At 43.7% G+C, this 21,647-nt stretch overlaps 1 protein-coding gene across 7 annotated transcripts in view; it reads right to left on the reverse strand.

Moving 5' to 3' along the window:
* The window catches only part of ARHGEF28 (Rho guanine nucleotide exchange factor 28), a 192,943-nt gene that overhangs the window by 34,981 nt on the left and 136,315 nt on the right, over window positions 1–21,647 (reverse strand). For all 7 annotated transcript variants that reach the window (XM_074952735.1, XM_074952734.1, XM_074952733.1 and 4 more), the window contains 9 exons: window positions 19,919–20,169; window positions 16,849–16,971; window positions 16,036–16,153; window positions 14,866–15,120; window positions 13,742–13,818; window positions 6,488–6,666; window positions 5,363–5,451; window positions 3,016–3,198; window positions 465–593 (listed from right to left, as the gene is read on the reverse strand). In XM_074952735.1, coding sequence (XP_074808836.1) covers window positions 465–593; window positions 3,016–3,198; window positions 5,363–5,451; window positions 6,488–6,666; window positions 13,742–13,818; window positions 14,866–15,120; window positions 16,036–16,153; window positions 16,849–16,971; window positions 19,919–20,169 — 1,404 coding nt within the window. The remainder of the gene's footprint in view (window positions 1–464; window positions 594–3,015; window positions 3,199–5,362; window positions 5,452–6,487; window positions 6,667–13,741; window positions 13,819–14,865; window positions 15,121–16,035; window positions 16,154–16,848; window positions 16,972–19,918; window positions 20,170–21,647) is intronic.

Here is a 21,647-nt window from a genome sequence, read left to right on the forward strand (position 1 = left end):
ACTGTATTAGCAGTTTTACAGGGTTTAGTACCAGAATTTTCAACTGGTTAAGAAATCTACACTGTATAATGGCTCTAATGATTTGAATGTCAAGCTCTGCACATCAATTGATGTATAGGGCCTCTCATGAAAGTCAGCAGAAATTATTTAAAAGGCAATATATGCTTGCTATGGAGTTCAACAGAAAAGACAAGATAATGTATTTTATACATATATGAAATATTAATGTGGACTGGAGGAAGGCACACATCAAGGCGGATCCTCATCTGGTGTAAATTATCCACTGACTTCAATGAAGCTATGCCAATGTATACCAGCTGATGATCTGATTTGTTGTATTTTTTTATTACTACTATATTGTTCTTTATTGATCCTAGACTATTATGGATTGCAGAAGGCTGGGAAACATCCTGAGACAATTAGTACTGTTATCGGGGCAAGTAAAAGTGTCAGGTTTTACTTACGAGTCGGAGATTCAAATATTTCATCGGCACTAAGTGTGTTTGTCAAGCTTGCATCTCCAGTACTCGCCTCTGATGACTTGTTTGCATCATTTGCTTGTGATGATGTTACAGCAACATGGAGGCTTTCAGCTGGAGAGGAAAATATGTGTTACAAAAACCAACGAAATAGCTGCATTCTGCATAAATAATTACAGTATTTTGGTACTGGAAAGTGATCCCCTGGGCAATTGCTGTAACATTAAACTCAAAACCCGGATGTCTAAGGCACAGTCAAGAGCAACAGAGATGGGAAGGAAAATCAAAATTAAAAATGGGCAGAAAAAGGAGGATGTGTGTATGCTCTATTATACTTAGTTGTAAGTGACTTACACAGGGTTCCCATATACATTATTGTTTTTACCCTATAACCAAGAGATAATTCTCTCATAAGATGCACCCTCAGAGAGGTCAGGCTCCACTATGAAAACGGAGATACATCTTTCCAGCATCTAAGTAATACCTTCTTGGCAACTGATGAACTTACTTTGAGAACTTGGGGTTTTTCCACTGTAAATCTATGTATTTCTCATCAGACAGAATGATAACATTATAGTCAGACAGTACATTTAATTCAAATATGACTTGTTTGAAATAACAGAAGAAAATATTCTTCCATCCATGAACACCTCCAAAACCTGGACAATTTTTTTCCTACAGATTTCACCCATAATCAGTCACAGTTTCCTCCTTTGACAGGGTTGGACGTGGGGAAGCAGTAGATGTGCTACATCTTGAGTTCGGTAAGGCTTTTGACACAGCCCCACATGAAACTTTCATAAGCAAACTACAAAAATGTGATCTAAATGAAATTACTAAAAGGCGGGTGCACAACTGGTTGAAAAACCATACTCAAAGAGTAGGTTTCAGAAAGAGTAGTGATCAATTGTTCACTGTCAAACTGGGGAATGTATCTAGTGGGGTCCTGCAGAGGTCTGTTCTGGGTCTGGTACTATTCAACATTTTCACTGATGAGTTGGATAACAGAGTGGACCGTTTACTTACAAAATTTGTGGAGAACACTAAGCTAGGAGAGGTTTCAAGCACTTTGGAAGTCTGGATTAGAATTCAAAATGACCTGTGGAAACTGGAGAATTGGTCTGAAATCAACAAGATGAAAATCAATAGAGAAAAGTGTAGAGTACTATGCTTGGGCAGGAAAAATCAAATGTACAACTATAAAATGGGGAATAATTGGCTAGGTAGTAGTACCGCTGAAAAGGATCTGGGATTTATAGTGGATCACAAATTGAATATGAACCAACATGATGAAGTTGTGAAAAAGGCTAATATCGTTCTGTGGCGTATTGACTGGAGTGTTGTATGTAAGACACAGGAGGTAACTGTCCATATCTTCTTTGCACTGGTGAGGCCTCAGCTGGGTACTGTGTCCAGCTTTGGGTACCACGTTTTAAGAAAGATGTGGACAAACTGGAGAGAGCCCAGAAGAGAGCAACAAAAATGTAAAAGAGTTAGAAAATCTGACTTATGAGGAAAGGTTAAAAATTGGGCATTTTTAGTCTTGAAAAAAGAAGACTGAGGGGGGACCTAATAACAGTTTTCAAATATGTCAAGGGATGTTATAAAGGGGACATTGATCGATTGTTCTCCATGTCCACTGAAGATAGCACAAGTAGTAATGACAGGTTTCAGAGTAGCAGCCGTGTTAGTCTGTATCTGCAAAAAGAACAGGAGGACTTTGTTAGTTTCTAAGGTGCCACAGGTCCTCCTTTTCTTTTTACAAGTAGTAATGGGCTTAATCTGCAGCAAGGGAGGTTAGATATTAGTAAAAACTTTCTAACTATAAAGGTAGTCAAGTTCTGGAAAAGGCTTCCAAGGGAGGTCGTAGAATCCCCAACATGGGAGGTTTTTATGAATAGGTTGGACCTGTCAGGAATGGTCTAGGTTTACATGGTCCCTTTTCCAGCTCTACATTTCGATGACTCCATAAAACATGCAACCCACAGCATCACCTCCCATAGCACGAGAGTAGATGTTTCTTGGAAGTCTCTTATCCAGGTATTCACGTAGCTCAACCCTGCTGAGCTTTTGAGACCTTGCTAAACCATACCATAAAGCAATCTGGCTGCAAACTAAGTGGATATCAATGGATTATTTACTTCAAATACCACCCTTGGGGCCTGCCTAAACCATAGGAGCTGGAGCACCCACGGAAAAAAAATTATGCCCTTCCTCCCCCGAAATACTTCCTGCCCGCTGGTGGCCCCACTGATCAACTCCTTCCTCTTCTCCCAGCGCCTCCCGCCTTCCACGGATCAGCTGTTCCGTGCTGTGCAGGAGGCGCTGGGAGGGAGGGGGAGGAACTGGGCCAGAAGAGGCTGGGCGGGGGTGTAGTGAGGGTGGGAAGAGGCAGGGTGGGAGCTTGGGGGAAGGGGTGGAGTGGGAGCGGGGCCCGGGGTTGAGTGGGGGGGGTTAAGCACACCCTGGGGAAAGTTGGAAGCCGGCGTCTGTGATCTACACAGTCGCTGCTTCATTTTCCTCTAGACAATCTCACCTTCCCTGAGTGCTGCTGCCAACAATGAGGAAGCCTGTGGCATTTCTCCAGAGTCAGGCTTGATAAGGAGATGTGGTTCCACATGGACATCCTCAAATCCACTCATATCTCCAAGCTCTGCATAGATATGCAACTTATCTTCCAAATAACTGCAGATCTGCTGGTCCTGGCTACTCAGAGATTCTATTAATCAAATTTGGACATATTATGTTAGCAATAACACCATTCTGTTCTGAAGGTAAAGTACACTCCCCACTCCTCCTCTTATCCATCTGCCACATTATCGTTGCTAATTCAAAGCTACTACGTACTTACAAACAAAGCTGAGGAATGACTCAGTTTGCATGATACCTTTTGTAAACTGAAAGGGACAAGATTCATTCCGTCCATAAGCTGCACTGATGAAAGTTGACCCAGATTTCTGACAAAGTCCCCACAGTGGCGGAAAGTCTGACCATTGAGGAGTTCTGATGATGCAATCTTGACTATACTGTGGGCCCCTCAGCCATCTGATGCAGCCCTCAAAGTGGGCAAATTCCAGGAAGCAGGCCTGGCTAAGGCAGCTAGAGGAAGTGAGGATTCTGTGCATATTTAATCAGCCTCCACCACAAAGGTCCAAGTGGAGATCTAAAGTTGTCCTCCCCATTATGACCAAATGCACCCCAGTATTCATATCATATATGTGATTGTAATCTTTGTACAAAATATGCCTTGTGAGGTATCAATAACTTGCAGGTCAATAATATCATGGTGAAATGTGTGTAGCAACATGATATGTAAATTTATGAACATAAGCTGAAATTATGAATGAAATGTGCCTACCAGACAAATCAGGGTGAGAGGCGGGAAACTTGTTTTTCAAAGACAAAAGACAATCTAGCACCTCTAGCCACATGTCATCAAATCTGACTGACAATCACCCATTAAGTGGCCATTCCTTGGCATCGAAGGGGGTGGGCAGGAATAGATCAATCTTCATTTTAACAAACAACAACATGGAACCTCTTTCACCACGAGACTCTTGTCTCAATCCTCACAGTGGGAAGGAACTTTATCTAGGGATAACCCTCAGGAAAATGCATTTCAAAGGCTGCCTGGACTGTAACAGTGAGGGGCAAAAACACCCCAGACTCTCTCACTCACTCTTTCTCCCAAGAAGAGAAAGGAACCAGCCTTTGGACTTTGTGAGAGATCCTGACAATAAAATCTGATCAACAACATTGCTGGGAACCTGCGGTAAGAATGTTACCTTGAACCAAGTCTAGTTTGTTAAGTTTTAGTTACTAGAAAACATTCTATCTTTATTTCTCTTGTAACCATTTCTGACTTTAATACCTTGTACTTATATTCACTTAAAATTTCTCTCTTTGTAGTTAAACTTGCTTTAATCAAAAATAATCGTGTGTAGTGTTTAAACTGAATTGTTTGGTAACTGCAGTTAAAGTAGCAAACTGTTGTTCACTGACCCCTTCCAGGGGCAACAGACCTGTAATATTGGAACTGTCCAGGAGAGGGCTGCACAGTGCAGAACACATATATTTGGGGAAAGTTTGGGACTGGAAATGTGTTGAGGTGACCCTGAAAGTGGTTACCAAGGCTGCTGGAAGCCAGAATGTGGCTGGTGTGTAGCTGGCAGGCTGCAGCTACACACAGGGTGTGACTTGCATGCTGTTTGGCTGTCTGTGAGCAGCCCAGGTTTGGAGCGACAGCAGCAAAACATTGTGAGGCACCCATGGTTGCAGGGCAGGCAATGACAACCCCCTCACAGGTCTGGATTACACCCCTGGAACGTAATACTCAAATGCTAGCAACTCTACCACTTACTCTCCCCTGGAGTCAATCGAGCAGAAAAGATGTGCAATTTGTGTCTCACTGTGTCAAAAGTGCTAAGCCTAGGCCTAAGTGCTGCATGTTTAGATAATACACAACGAAGTAGTGACAGATGAGTAGTTATAAAGAGATACAAATCCATGTAACTACTGAAGGTTCAGGCTATTTCGGTAAATAAAGAACTATACCTGTTCAATGCCTATTTGAAAACATCAATTTCTTTGGCTTTTTCAGTACTTTTTCTTGTATTGATTGCAGTGGGGTAAAAATATAAAACAGGTGGATACAATGAAATATCAAAGAAACAAATATGTCTAGGCTCAAGTCACACACATCAAAGCACTCCCTTGCTTTACCACTTCTGAAGCTAATCTATCAATCCGACCATCCTGAAGACATCACTGTGGTGTCTGAGCACCTGTTGTACATCCCTTTATTAGTCAGTAATCCAGATTATTTTGTACACTCCTAACTCTCTGGCAGTGGAATTTTAAGCGTAGTGTGAGAGGCACTGTACCTTGACATTTTTGAATCTTGGCTGCTTTGGCCTCAGTTATCCGTCTATCTTCATCAGATTCGCTAATTTTTCCTTCTTCCTCTGGGCAACTTTAATGGTGAAATGCAAACAAAGGCAGATAAAGTAAAATCTGTATATCACACACACACAGAAATTTTTCAGCCGTAAAAAATAAAATGCAACGTTAGCAACTTCTGCTCTAACAGAGAAGCAGACCCTTCTGCAACTTCTTCTAAAATTAAGTAGTTCAAAACTAAGCTCTCTGTTCCTCTTCACCACAGTAGGACTGCCAAAAATAAAAAAAAAGGAGAGCTACAGCCGTGCAAATATGCCATAACAAATCTTCAAACCTGGCAAATATTCAGTCCAACCTGAGTTCACTGAGATTTGCAAATTGGGCAAAGATTGAGACCACACCTACTTCTTACATGTCCCCATTCTGTGGGCTAATAGTATGCCTTGACCCTTCGCTCCAATGTCTTTAAGAATGAATGGATGGCCCCCTCATAGCTGTGGTACTGTAAAGATATTTTGGGGGATTATCAGGAGCTGATTTACCTTGTCAACTAAACCTGAGGCAGCAGGTCAGCTGGCCATCCTAGGAAGATATGAGGGCGATTTCCCAAGGACATGAGAAGGTCTGGAGGTCTACAACACCCCAGAATATCATGACTACCAAAGACTAGGGAAAGGGAACCTGAGCTGGCTTGCACATGAGATCTCATAGGGAAAGGATGGAAGCTCTGAGAAACTCAGCTGTTTGGCCAAGTTTCACTCTGAGGTTTGGGGGTTTATGTGAGCCCCAAACTCAAAGAAAAAAACTCCATTTCACCACTGAAACATATGGGTGACTCCAGTGAGTATTTGGCAATGCACTAAACCTTAACATAGAGTAGTGGGAGCCAGATACTGATGTCAAATGAACCTGAGCCCACTTATGCCATTGCTGAATTTGGCCATGGGGTGAAAATCCACATGAAACAAAACCAACAAGCAAAATGGCTTGCTGAGCTCCATGCAAGCCTGAACTGACAGGCTTGGCACAGCTCTAGTGATATACAATTCCTGCCATAAGACATGCTCCTGCTTTGCATGGTAAAAAGAAATACAGACACCTTCCTGTACCTTTCCACTGCATCTTGAATCTGCCTCATCCAGTTATTGCGTTCTTCTTTAGAATTTGTATGAATCTCATACATCTCAGGCCCTGCAGATGAAGCACTAATCAGAAACATCCCTCTTTCTTCATTGGCCACCTCTCTTACTATCAGCTTCTGAAGTGATATAACTGAAGGCTTCTGGTCCTATAGAAAATAATCATGACATATGCAGAAGAAAAATTATCCTATTACAAAAGATAAGTATTTTTAAAAGCACAATTGTTACTTTGTCAAATTAATCTTAGTCTTGACTTTTGTGGTCACTCTCTAAGGCCTGGTCTACACTGGGGGGGAGGGAAGGGATCGATCTAAGTTACACAACTTCAGCTACGTGAATAATTGACGTACTTAGATCTACTCAGGTTCTTCACTGCGGTGAGTCGACAGCTGACGCTCCCCCATTGACTCCGCCTGCATCTCTCGCTCTGGTGGAGTACTGGAGTCAACGGGAGAGCACTCGGCGGTCAATTTATCATGTCTAGACTAGATGTGATAAATCAACCCCCGCTGGATCGATCGCTGCCCATCGATCCTGCAGGTAATGTACACAAGCCCTAAGTGGATTTTGCCAAAGATCAGCTGGTGAGCTCAAGTTTTGAATGATCAGGCAAACAAATATTCTATCAAGTATTCCTTTCAATAGTCAAATTACAATTTATTTTACACTGTCCTTGTGATAAATTATTCGGCTAAAACCGGTGTTTATATGTTAAAAATGTGACTCTATAGTGTCATATAGACTACCTGGGTTAGTAATAATGTTTCTGTCTTTTTCCCTGATGTCTAATTGCATAGGCTTGTGTAGTGTTCCTCAAGGGTAAAATTTTCAGAACCATCCAAGCGATTTAGAAGCCTAAGTCCCATTGACTTTCTATGAGATTTAGGCTCCAAATTCATGTAGGTGCTTTTGAAAAGTTTACCCACAGACATTTTATATATTTGACATATAATGTATTTATTACTATATTTGCAATTAAAATAAATCTTCAGTTTTGTTTTAGAGATTTTAAATTTATTTTTATAAAAAAATTAAAAGAACCTGCTCTATTATGGACTTTCAGAATCAGGTGAGACACAACTTAAAAACAATTTCTCCCCTCTCTTTTCTGCTCAACTCCCTCTCCTTAAAAAAAGACAGTTACCTTTCCCATAACTGGTGTTCTTTGAGATGTGTTGCTCATGTCCATTCCATATTAGGTGTGTGTGCTCACCACATGCACCGGTGCCGGAAGTTTTTCCCTCAGCAGTATCCATAGCGGTGCGGCTCTGGCACCCTCTGTAGTGGCGCCCACATGGCGCCGTATAAGGGGCGCCGCTGACTCCCCCCACCCTCAGTTCCTTCTTGCCGGAAACTCCGACAGTGGGGAAGGAGGGCAGGCCGTGGAATGGACATGAGTGACACATCTCGAAGAACACCAGTTATGGAAAAGGTAACTGTCTTTTCTTCTTCGAGTGCTTGCTCATGTCCATCCATATTAGGCGACTCCCAGCAGTTCCCGTGGAGGTGGGTAGGAGTTCACAGCTGCACAGATTGTAATACAGCTCTGCCGAACCCAGCATCATCTTTGGCCTGCTGAGTGATGGCAAAATGAGACGTGAACGTGTGGACCGAGGACCACACTGCGGCTCTACAGATGTCCTGTCCCTGGATAGGATGTGCGCCAGGAAGGCCGCCGAAGATGCCTGTGCTCTAATCGAATGGGCCCCACCCAGCCTTCCTACCGAAGGTGGTGTGGAAGAAAAGGCTTCAGTAGGAAGGCTGGGTGGGGCCGCAGCTGGACCTTATCCTTATAAAACACTGTGTAAGGCAGTTCTGAGGTCAAGGCCTTAATCTCTGAGACTAGTCTCGCCAACATCACCACCACCAGGAAAATGACCTTCCAGGACAAGTAGGAAAGGGAGCAGGAGCCCAGCGGCTTGAAAGGCGGGCCGGTGAGCCTGGAGAGGACCAGGTTAAGGTCCCACTGCAGGACGGGGCCCATACCTGCGGGCAAAGCCTCTCAAGGCCACTCAGGAAGCTGTCAGTCATGTTGTGAGAAGAGGCTGGTGAAATGCAGAGATGGCCACAAGCTGCACTCTAATGGAAGAGTGCGCCAGACCCTGGGTCCTGAGTTGCAGTAAGAAGTTCAAGATGGACTGCACTGAAGAACGCGAGGGAGAAATTCTGTGCTCTGATGCCCAGCGGGAAAACCTCATCCACTTGATCAGGTAAGTTAGTCTTGTGGATGGCTTCCTTCTTCCAAGAAGGACCTGCTGGACCTCCTCCGAGCAGGTAGGCTCCTCCGGGTTCAAAAACGGAGCATCCACGCTGAGAGGTGTAGAGACTCCAGGCTGGGTTGTAGGAGCCGACTGTTATCCTGTGACAGCAGGTCTGGGCAGTAGGGAAGGGGCCTGGGAGGGGCCACTGCCATATTCATGAGCATGCCAAACCAGCGCTGGCTAGGGCATGCAGGAGTGATTATGATAACCCGTGCCCTGTCCCTATTGATCTTCACTAGGACCCGGCTGACCAGAGGGATCGGAGGGAACACATACATCAGACCCTCGGCCCACGACAGGAAGAAAGCATTGTAGAGGGAGCCCTTGCTCAGGCCCTGCCGGGAGCAAAACTGATAGCACTTTCTGTTTTGCCTGGTGGCAAACAGATCTACTTGGGGAGTTCCCCACTTCTGGAAGATCATGCAGGCCACCTCTGGGTGGAGTGACCACTCGTGGTGAGAGGAGAAGTCCCTGCTGAGGTGATCTGCTAGGGCGTTCCTGATGCTGGGGAGGTGATCAGCTTTCAGATGGATGCTGTGGTTGATGAAAAGTCCCACAGATGGACAGCCTCTTGGCAGAGAGCCAATGAGCGCGCTCCTCCTTGCCTGTTGATGTGGAACATTGAGGCCATATTGTCCGTCAGGACTCTCACCACTTTGCCCGCCAGGTGCAGCAGGAAGACCCCACAGGCCAGCTGGACCACTCTGAGCTCCTTGACATTTATCATGTAACTTTGTCTCCTCCGGAGTCCACATCTCCTGGGTCCGGAGATGTTCAAGGTGCACCCCTCAAGGTGCTTCCGACACTAGCTCGACAGATGGAGTGGGACTGTCAAATGAGACTCCTTCCAGGACCTTCTCACGATCAGTCCACCACCGCAGTGAGGTGAGAACGATTGGAGGGATGGTTACGATCTTTTCCAGGTGGTCCTTGGATTGGGAATAGGTCGACGCCAGCCATTGCTGCAGTGGCCGCATGTGGAGTCTGGAAAGGCGGACCACATATGTGCAAGTTGCCATGTGGCCTAGCAGGCGCAGGCACACTGGCTATTGTCAGAGGAAACATGGACACATCCACAATGAGGTCCATGAGAGCCCGAAACCTGTCTAAAGGCAGGCACATGCTCACCCAGGTCGAATCGAGCATGGCCCCAATTAATTCTATCCTTTGAACTGGAACTAACATGGCCTTTTCGTGGTTGACCAGTAGTCCAAAGGAGCCGCATGTGGCTTGTAGTATAGTGATGTCACGTTGGACCTGAGCCTTGGAGCTGCCTTTGACAAGCCAGTCATCGAGGTACAGGTAAATCTGGATACCCCGATGTCTGAGATAGGCCGCGACTACCACCATACACTTGGTGAACATCCTTGGTGCTGTAGCCAGGCCAAATGGAAGGACCGTAAACTGGTAGTGGGCCTAGCCAACCATAAAACAGAGAAAGCATCTGTGTCCTGGGACGATTGCTATGTGAAAGTATGCATCTTTCAGGTCGACAGCGGTATACCAGTCTCCCAGATCCAGGGATGGGATAATGAAGGCCAGGGAGACCATGAGAAACTTTAGCTTCCTTAGGTATCTGTTGAGGTCTCACAGATCCAGGATGGGACGCAGAGCACCCTTGGCCTTTGGAATCAGAAAATACTGGGAATAGAAACCCTTGTTCGGGTAAGGAGGCAGGACCTCCTCCACATCCCCCAGCTGTAAGAGTCCCTGAACCTCCTGCTCAAGAAGATTCTAGTGAGAAGAGTCCTTAAAGAGGGACAGGGTGGGTGGGAGAAGGGGTGTAAGTAAATTGGAGGGCGTAGCCCTGCACTGCCATACTGAGGACCCAGCAGTCTGAAGTTATCGCCGACCACAGCGGAAGGAAAAAGGAAAGGCGGTGGCAAAAAGTTGGGAAAATAGGATCCAGGAAACAGACTGGTAGTTCGCCCCGGGCACACCCTCAAAACGATTTTTTAGCTCCTTGCTTGGATTTGGTCAAGCCCGACTAGGCAGAGGGTGGGGGCAGGTGGCTCGTGCACCATCTGGAGACCTTGGGCTTTTTGTGTGGCAGGTCCTGCCGGGGCTGGCTCCCTTACCCCTGGGGAAGTTGCAGTTTGAACCGCTTACATGCTGGGCCCGGAACGTAGAACCCCAGGGTGTTACGGGAGTCCTTCAACCCATGTAACTGCAAACATGGCCTGGCCATCGAAGGGGAGATCCTGAATCTAGTGCTGAGCTTTGGAGGACAACCCGGAGAAGAGCAGCCAGGATACTTGCTGCATGGAAATGGCGGACACCATGGTACGGGTGGCAGAGTCTGCAGCGTCAGATGCTGCTTGAAGAGCCACCCTGGCAGCAGCCATACCCTCATCAAGGATCACCCGGAATTCTTTGCAGGAACCTTCTGGGAGGGCAGTCTCAAACTTGGCCACAGTCTGCCACATATTAAAGTTGTAGCAGCCAAGGAGGGCCTGGTGGTTGGCCACCCTCAACTGTAAGCTAGACAAGGAATACATTTTTCATCTGAACAAGTCCAGTCTCCTGGAGTCTTTATTTTTTTGGGGTAGCTACGAGTTGCCCCTGGCATTCCCTGTCGTTAACTGCCTCGACCACCAGGGAATTTGGGGCAGGATAGGAGTAAAGGTATTTGTGCACCTTAGTTGGGACAAAGTACTTACACTCTGCCCATTTGGAAATGGGGGGCAGAGAGGAGGGAGTTTGCCACAAGGCGCTGGATAACTTCAATACCCCTCTGTGAAGGGAAACGGCTACCCTAGCTGGGGCTGTGGAGGAGTGGACATCAAACAGGTAGTCCGCTTGCTCCTCCAACTCCTCCACCTGCAGGCCAAGGCTGGATGCGACCCTCTTCAACAGCTCCTGGTGCACCTTAGCGTCATCCAGAGGAACCGGGTGAGGGGCTCCATGATGGCCTCATCCAGTGACGAGAAGGAGGAGGCCAGTACCGCAGGTTCCATGACACCCATTGGTGGTCCAGAAGGCTGTTCCCCTTGGTCCACATGGACTTGCTGGGTCTTATCCCCCAAGGCTTCAGGCACCAGAGGGAGTTGGGTCGATGCCACAGGCCTGTCCGAGGCTCCTGATGCCAAGCAGGCAGGCTGGGAGGGCTCGGTGAACCCCCACAGGTTCCAATGGAACCATGGGCCCAGCGACGGGCCTGGGTTCGGTACCGACGATGCAGGAGGTACTGAGGGTCTGGGAGGCTGCTCCGCTGATGTGAAGCCTTGCTCCGTGCCGGAGCCATATCCGGAGTGATTGCTGCCCCATGACCAGGACTCACAGTCATGTCTAGAGGAGGACTGGTCCGAGCACAGCGTGCGCTTCCACGGGGACCAGCAGCGCTCAGCAGATCCATGAAGGGAGACTGGCAATCCATGCTTCACTCTTCGAGACTGGTACCGGGACGAGGAGCGTGACCTGGAGGTATTGCGGGCCTGATGCCAGGGGGATTTCCCAGAATATGGTGACACCTGTCTCGGGGATCATCAGCAGGGCCCATGGCTGCAGTCCTCCGATCATTCCCGGGATCTGTAATGGTGTTCTGGTGACGCAAAGGGCCAGTCCCGACATTCCTGCCGGGGAGCAGGTGCCTCTAAGGGTCTGCGCCAGGTCACCGGCAAAGTCCGCCTCGAAACCCACTTCCGGTGCCCAAGGTCCGGTGACTGTAGAGGGCTCCGATGCATCTGCCTCCCTAACTCCAAGGCATGACAGCTTCAAGTGGGTGAACGGTGGTGGGACATCCCCCGCAATGGGGAGCGGTACCGTTGAGGCAAGGGCGGACGGAAAGGTCCCAAGGCAGGCTTACCCCTAGGTCTGGACGGAGCCGGAACGGGTGGCATCAGGAACGTCAGGATCTCCTGCGCAGCCTGGAGCGCTTCAGGCATCGATGGCACTTGAAGCTGCTCAAGGCTCGCCTCTGTGTCCAGGCTTCCAGGCAAGGAACGGGGAGGGCTGCATCGCTTGGCGTGAGCTGAGGTCCGACTTCCTGACGGGGGAGATGAGCCACCCGGTGCGGGTCTTAGCTCAGCCCCAGCCCTCTCCTTCTCTTTGCAGGGAGTAGACCATCCCCTACCGGCCTTCTTTGACTTCTTGGCTGGAGCCGTGAATGGGGATCGGTGCCGGCTCATCAACGGTGCTGGCGGGGCACTACGCACCGATGCTGCGGTGCTGGGTTCTGAGTCGGACCTTTGCTTTGGGGTCAGAGTGAGCACCGACTCCATCAGGAGTGCTTTGAATCTAATCTCACGCTCTTTCTTGGTCCTAGGTTTAAAGGACTTGCAGTTTCGACACTTACCACTTATGTGCTCTTCACCGAGGCACCTGAGACAGCTACTATGCGGATCGCTCACAGGCATGGGCCTTTTGCAGCGATCGTGGGGCTTAAAGTCTGGGGACCAGGGCATGCCCCGTCCCCTGCCTAAGTCCCCGACAGGACTAACAAAACTAACTACTGATAAAGGCTAACTAACTTGATTACTATGTACACAACCTTTACAAGAACTCTAGTTCGTACAAAGGAAGCCTAAGCAGTGCTAGTAAGAGTGGCAAACGTTCCGTGCACAGTCACTGGCGGCAAGAAGGAACTGAGGGTGGGGAGAGCTGGCAGCGCCCCTTATACCGCGCCATGCAGGCACCACTCCAGAGGGCGCCAGAGCCGCTCACCTATGGATACTGTTGAGGGAAAAACTTCCAGCACCGGTGCATGTGGCGAGCACACACACCTAATGTGGAATGGACATGAGCAAGCACTCGAAGAAGAACATTTCCTTTAACACTGGAAATATTCTTAGTTTTCCGTATACAAATACATTTTTGCTCAGACAAGATTCCCAACACCAGAAATAAAACAACGTTACTATCAGTATAATTGGATAACAAAACCTAAAGATCATCTAACTTTTAAGAAACGTGCAAATAAAATATTTAAAATACTTATTAAAAATGTTGTTTATATACTTACAACAGCTGCAAATATATATTTTTGGTCTTTTTCTTGTAAAAACAGCAGCACATCAGTTAGAAGCAGAGCTAAACTATCTTTTAAAAAAGAGAGTGGTTTTAATGAAAGACATCACAATCAATTTCTCCTTTTAACCTGAAGACAAATCCTGATCAAAGGAAACTTAAGAATTCTTACAGTAAACCGAGTAAGAAATATCTGCATCTCATCACAATCTGCCAAAAGCAATTTCAGGCTACCATTTTACAGTTTGTGTGAACGACAGCACTTTTTGCTGCCACCTTTCTGCAACAGAATGCTGGAGCCCTTGATCAGTAAGTACTAACTTGGATGGAAAAAAGGGATGCTCACCAAATTGCCAGCCCTTATTCCTGAAGTGACTAGGTGTTCTTTGGAGAAACCGCATCCAAGGACAGACCCACCCTAATTTATTTTCTTGTTGTTGATGTTTGGGAGGCTTGATATAATCACAGCACAAGGAAATATGGGTAAAAGCATTTGTGCATTTTTTTTTCTAATTTATAAGACAAACCATGAATAGATGGTTTTTAATGGAATGTTAATGACAGCAAAAAAGAAAACTGTGTATGATAAAACACTGAAGACCAAATTCTGCAATTAGATGTACATATGTGGCTCCAGTTGAATTTGATCCTGAGTTTTCCTCTCAAATGAAGGTGTTGCAAGTGCAGGTGAGTGTAATTTTGACACCAAGGGCCAAAATCAGATGTGAAGTACTGGGTGGCGTAAATTTACGTCAGCATGACATGAGACAGTGTGCGTGTAAACTGCATGATATGGGTGCAGAGGGGCAGGTTTGCGGCAAGAAATGCAAATAGCAGCAGAGTGCAAGAATCTTGTGTGATTGGTTATGTCATGTCTGAATTTGGCTCCATGCCTAGGTGTGCTGTGCATCACATACAAACCACAACACCTTCCAGAATTACCATGTCAGCGATTAGCAGCATTTCTTGTTCCTTTATGATACCTTAAATTCCACTACCCACAAACTCACACTTGTGAACTATTGTTACAAGTTATTTTATCTTTTTAACCCAAATGTTAATCTTTATACATTATTTGCAAATAAAAAGCTATGGAATTTCTTTGCAAAGATATGGTACCTTTGAAACGTCCAGTAGCAGTTTTCCAATACACCAAACCTTTATGCAAAAGTGTCCTCTCTTTCTTTTTCAGGTCCTGCTTCCTGAAAACATGGCCATTTTTCAGTTTGGTATAAGTTTTGTTTTCAATTTTATTGAGAATCTCCAGCAATTTTTGCCTTTTCTCATATTCGTTGACTTTCAAGTCTACTGCTGCAATCATGTCCTTAATCAGGCAATGGGCTTTGCATAAGTCTTTATGCTCTTCTGTTCCTTCTGTGTGAAGCAAAGAACAGACAACATTACAGTATTCACCCTATTCAAGAGATGACATTTTTTTCTGATTTTATATGATCTGATTAACACAGTTTAAGACTTAAATCAACTGATATGTTGTAAATAGACTTGGGAAATTAATTTCCAATAAGTAATTTATTTGAAAAATATTACCTTTTTTGTGTTTGTGAAATGTCCCTGAGCAGTTTGTAATTATCTCAGATTTAGTCAATAGTTAAAATTACTTGCCAGATAGTTTCTGCAAATAATTCATGTACTGTTGATCCTTTATAAGCAATTCACTTGCAGTATTCAAGATGTAAAATTTAGATTATACACATAGATCACATGGCATGTTGTGTCTCGTGACTGGATGAAAATAACTTCGAATCTGTTTATAGCATGAATAGTTGCATATTCTCCATTTTTACAAATATGCCTGTGAGTTTATTGATCACTAGAATATTCAAAGAAGGCACAGAGAGAATTGAAGCAACTTCGTATGACTATTAACAGAAAACATTTTGTACTATTTTATTGCCCAGAAGAAGTTATGAGACACTTCCTTGAATTCATTTGAAGAGTTTTCCAGGCTTAGTCCCAAAAAAGTTCCACATCTGACATTCAAGATCTTCTGCTAAAACAATTAGACTCTTCAGACTTTTGAGGCTTATCTGAACCTGACCTCTTAAACTTTTAAAGTTTGCCCATTCTTAACAAATATATATGCCACACATACTGTTTGGGTGACATTTACCCTGTGTAGACAGCTTAAGTGGTGCACAAAGGCTTTGTTGGTTCTCAGCACAATTTCAAATTTCACGCTTTGGGACTATGTTGCATATATTATGCAAGAGATGTATTAAGGTTCCAGATTTGTCTCTGATATGAGGCAAGATTGAATCTATTACTCACCTTTTGAGTACTGCAGTATCCTTTCTACCAGAACTGGGTATTTTGTGATGCGCTGAGTGACAAGCAGAATGCATTCTGGGATTCCTCGACGTCGAGCCAAAAGATTGCTATTTCGCAGCTTTAAAAAATAATTACGCATATTTTATTGTAAGTAGGAAAGTTATACTGAAACAATAATTTACTAGCAAAAGGCCTTAGCTCTACATGTGCTAAATAAATTGAAACTGAAAAAAAATGTTCAATTATCTGCACTATCCACAGTGAAATGTCAGATATCATCCTGATACTCCCAACTATTGAGTCTATAGCTACATTTTCAATTAATGCTGAGAAAGTGCAAATTATACACAAAACCAAGCTTTACATTCATTATCTGTGCCTCATTTGATATATAATCCTTTGTTTAGTGTGGAGGTCTTTCCTATACAGTCAGAGGTGGTTTAGCTGAATGTCTGAAAAGCGTAATTGATGAGGTGGCTCATAACTGGAATGTGTGTCTATTATAGACTGATGTCCAAAGTTTTTTCTAATCTAAACAAAATTGGAATTTACCAACTCTCTGATTAAGCAGGACTCTCTGGTTTTTATAAGCTATTGCAATAGCTCTATTGAATACCATGGACCTGATTCTGAAAGGGAACTCAATCCAATTTCCCACTTTGCACCTACAATTATTTGTGCCCACAAGATTGCATGAATAAAATGGGAGGTTGCTTCCTAAACTCAGGTCCTGCGTTGTTTAAATCAGAGCTACAAATTATGAACATGTTTTCTGGCCACTTTGTTAACAGTCACATTTTTGTAAGCACTTACTTTAATAAAATTCTGGAACTTCTTGTTTTGTTGCAGCTCTTTAAAGAGATTAACGGCTTCTTTTTGATGACTACAAAATTCTCCATATATTTTCTTCATTTTATTGGCGTTTTCCTCTGAAAACTGATGAAAATAATACAATTTTACTCAACAATATACCTAACTGTAAAGAGTATGTTTAAGGATTTTTGCATACTATTGATTGTAACTCCTATCAATGTTAATGAAAATAAACCACATACAGGATCCTGACACTGCATCCTATAAATCAATGGGAGTTGTAATCTGTACAAGTTTCAGAGTAACAGCCGTGTTAGTCTGTATTCGCAAAAAGAAAAGGAGGACTTGTGGCACCTTAGAGACTAACCAATTTATTTGAGCATAAGCTTTCGTGAGCTACAGCTCACTTAAAGCTTATGCTCAAATAAATTGGTTAGTCTCTAAGGTGCCACAAGTACTCCGAATCTGTACAAGGAATGTAGAATCAGGCCTATAGAGGCAGGAATATATATAGCAGATTGACTGTAAAAACAACTACTCACACAAGTAAGGTGAATTGGATGTGGTCCCATATATTTAATTTTAAACCTCAAACAAATCTCCTTAGCTCTGCTATTAATATTACCTTAGTTTAATAAAACAGAGAATTTTAGAAGTCTACTTGTTTTAACCATTATTTGTGCTGTCACTTTCAAGTACAGTGTGTAGTGTTGTTGTAGTCATGTTGGTCCCAGGATATGAGAGAGACGAGGGTGATGTTATATCTTCTATTGGACCAACTTCTGTTGGTGAGAGATACAAGCTTTCAAGCTTACACAGAGCTCTTCTTTAGGTCTGGGAAATGTACACAGAGCATCACAGCTAAATACAAGGTGGAACAGACTGTTTAGTATAAGTAGTTAGCACTTATTTCAAGGGACCATTCAAGGTGAAGTGGCCCGTTATCATCTGTCCAGTCATAGGGGTGCGGGGAGAAAGCTGGGGATGGGTAGAGTTAAGTGGGTTATGGATAGTTGTAATAAGCCATAAATCCAGTGTCTCTATTCAGTCCATGATTTTGGTATCTAGCAGAACTATGAATTTAAGCTCCCAGGTTCATCTTTTGCAGGTTTCCTCTGAGGATGAGGACTGAGAGATCAGCCACAGAGTGATCATTTTGTGAAAATGTTCACCCACAGGTGATATAGTGTTTGGCTTTTATCATTTTTCTGTGTGAATTCATTCAAGAGTGCACTGATTATCTGGTTTCATCCACATAGTTGTTATTAGACCATTTAGTGCACCGATGAGGTACACCACATGTTGTGATAGGCATGTTGTGATAGGACCCATGAATCTTGGACAGTGTGTTCATCATTGTAGCGTTGGAGATATGTCTGCAGGTTTTGCATCTGTTATTCTGGCTAGTTCAGGTGCCACTTTGAGTTGGTGAGTCCTGCTCTGTGGGGAGCTTGCTTCTAATTACATGCTTGGTGAGGTTGGGGGGTTGTTTGAAGGCCAGAAGAGGAGGCTGAGGAAAGGTTTCTTTCAGAATGTGGTCCCCACCAAGTATGGATCGTAACTGTTTGAAATTAACCCATATGGCATAGGGGCTGGAAGTAGGGGTGCTGCACTTGACTTAAAGCTGTTTCCATCATATACAGGGTTTATAGTTTGGTTCAATGGCTCTCAGCACCCGCTCTATACAAATTGTTCCAGCACCTTGTCATATGGGTTCCACTGTGGGGAGCTAGAGGACAACCAGAGATGTGAGGTCGGTACAGGGCTTATTCCATACTGAAGCAGGTTCTCTCAGGGTATTTGGGTGGCCCATTCCCTGATGCTACTTACTTCCCCAGTGGATTGTCCTTGTTTGGTGAAGGTGCTTTTAAATGTGTTACAGTATATATCCCAGACTTTCTCCTCAGAGCATATTCTATGATATCTGAGTGCCAGGCTGTAGATAACAGGATTTCTTGGTGTGTTTAGGGTGGTTACTGGATCTGTGAAGACAGGTGTGGTGATCCATGGGTTTCTTGTAAAAAGCTATCTGTAGTGTTCCATTGTTGAAGCTGATCATGATATTCAGGAAGTTGATGCTAACTGGGGAGTGTTCTAGAGAGAGTTTAATGGAAGGGTGGTGGTTGTTGAAGTTGCAATGGAAATCTATGAGGGAGTTTAGGTTATCTAGCCGGAGGATGGAAATATCATTGATGTACCTCAGGTATATCATTGGTTCTGTGGTGCATTTGTCCAGAAATTCTTCAAGGTAGTCCATGAAGAGGTTGGCAGATTGTTAGATACTTTGCTAGATACTAAAAATCAGAGACTGAATAAAAACAGTGTTGTAGTGAGCCAAAAATCTAATCTACAACCCATTTATTTCCCCCCCACACACACACCCGGCCAGCTTTTTTCCTCTTTCCCCGTTATGACTGGAGAGGTGCTAACGGTTCACTTCACCTTGAATGATCCTTTAAAATATGCAGTATGCTAAACAATCTATTCCACCTTGTATTTAGATGCGACACTGTGAGTACATTTCCCAGACTTGGAGAAGAGCTCTGTGTAAGCTTGAAAGCTTGTGTCTCTCTCACCAATAGAACTTGGTCTAATAAAAGATATTATTTCACTCACTTTCAAGTACATGTCAACACATGCAGCAGTAGCACAAGCTGCCCCATATACCCTTGCCAGCATACATCGACACAGTTCTGGAAGACCCTCTTCAAGAAATGAGAGGATAATTCATTGTTTCAATCCTTTGCCTCTCTAACAACTGTGTCAGCTAGTGTCAGTTTCGGTGGTAGATTAAATGATGGGAGCAACTGTCCACTATGAACTTGACTCAGACCATCAGTACTCAAATAGGTTATGAAAACTGTCATCAGTGTTTTTTTCCACCACGTTATCAATAATTTTCTCACACTAGAAGAATTTGAAGCAATAACCAAGAGATGAAAATCTTTGCATCCTATTAACCAATCCTAAGAGATCTAGTTATCTCCCTGCCCCACAAAAATGTTGAACTCAACAAATATCTTTTTTTGGTCTTGAATATGTGAAGATTTAATTTTGCTGATCTCTTTACCTGCTGCACAAGGATGTCTCCAATTCTGTTGATTACAAAATTTCTCTCATTTCTCCCCTCGCACGATTCCTGTCTTCTCTCCTTCATAGTGCAGAAGAATTGCCTGTGAATCTCTAGCAGTTCATCTAAGCAGGGAAATATTTTGTCTACAGTGCTGTGATCTAGTTGCAATTCTTCTTTCATTCCTTTCCTGAATATTTCAGACATAATGAAGAGCGTGTGGATGTGATGCACTTCTGTTTGCATCAGCTCTGTAGTTTAAAGGAAGATGGTACAGTGTAATAATCCAACTAGACATTTTCCCTCACATTATTTGACATGCATCACATAGTTTTACATTCAAATATATGGACATAAATATGATTTCTTCCATGATAAGCATTAAAACTAAACTAACTAAAACAGCCCTAGCTATGGTTACATGTGCTCTCCAACCAGCCCAGTTCCTCTTTTACACTTTCTGCCCCATGACACAAATTTTGGGTCTGAAGGAGGCAGATAACGAAGAGGGCAATGCAGGCGTTTCCATGCAGGAACACATGCAGAGAGCAGAATACCATTTTCACACAGGCAGGTGTCTCGATGCAGGTACTCTGCAAAAAGCTCCTCTGGCTCCCTCTACTGCACTATGCTGACCCATACAGCATCACAGCCCAAGTCAGCAGAGCCACAGCCAGAAATATTGAAATCTGATTCTTGCCTGAACCGATTCTTGTTAAATTTTTCACCATAGTTTGACTTTAACATCAAAAAGTTAGAACTTACTGATATGCTGCACTAATGCAAAGCGTGTCAACTCAAACATGGAAACTCCCACCTCTACAATATTAACAACTTACATTAAACTTAAATCTCTCAAGTCGTAGTAGTAAACATTAGGAATCATATGTAACTGAATACCAAGATTCTTTACATTAGTCTGCTTTACATTAGTCTGTATTTGCACACTAATACATAGGCATCCAGATCCTGAAGTCATTACTCTTTCAGTGAGTCTGAAGTCCCTGGAAGATTACTTGAGTAAGAACTGAATAAAACCTTGAGTAAGGATCTCCAAACTGGCCCCAGAATGTTTTTTTTAAAAATATCAATTTTCTGCAAAGAATATTATTATTTTCAGTTCATCTATAAGTCTGAACGTTGATCTTCGATATTTTATTCTTACAGATACCTACTAGCTTTCTCTTTCACAGCACTTTTTATTAAAGATTTATTTAATACTGAACATTTAAGCATTTCAGGAACTTTACTTTGACTTCTGAAGAATAAAAGGTAAGTAAACAAGAGAACAGAGGAAATAATTTGCAATGAGTAAGGTAAGGAATTCCTGTCACTTTTTTCCCCACAAACTGTCAGGGAAAAGTTGTGAACTTTTCAAATGTATTATTTACTCAAAATTATTTGTAACTTTCTTTAGCAAATAATTCTTTGGTGTGCAGCTCATCCATGAACAATTCACCACAATTATTTGTATTTCATGTTGTGTTGGTTAGTTACACAAGTCATATGGCTATAATTTCTGTTCCCTGACTGGATAATTTACATATCTATCAAACAGTGCAAATTGTGAATTTTACAATTGAGTATACAATTCAAAAATTGCTTTTCATTACTATGCCAACATTTGAGTTTAAAATTCACTTCTCAGGAATATACATGCTAGTAAAGTTTGAGCACTCAAATGTTCACAGAAGGTGGACATGGATGCGTCAAGAATACCGTTAAATTG

The sequence above is a fragment of the Natator depressus genome, chromosome 5 (genome assembly GCF_965152275.1).
Source record: "Natator depressus isolate rNatDep1 chromosome 5, rNatDep2.hap1, whole genome shotgun sequence".
Taxonomy (NCBI): Eukaryota; Metazoa; Chordata; order Testudines; family Cheloniidae; genus Natator; species Natator depressus.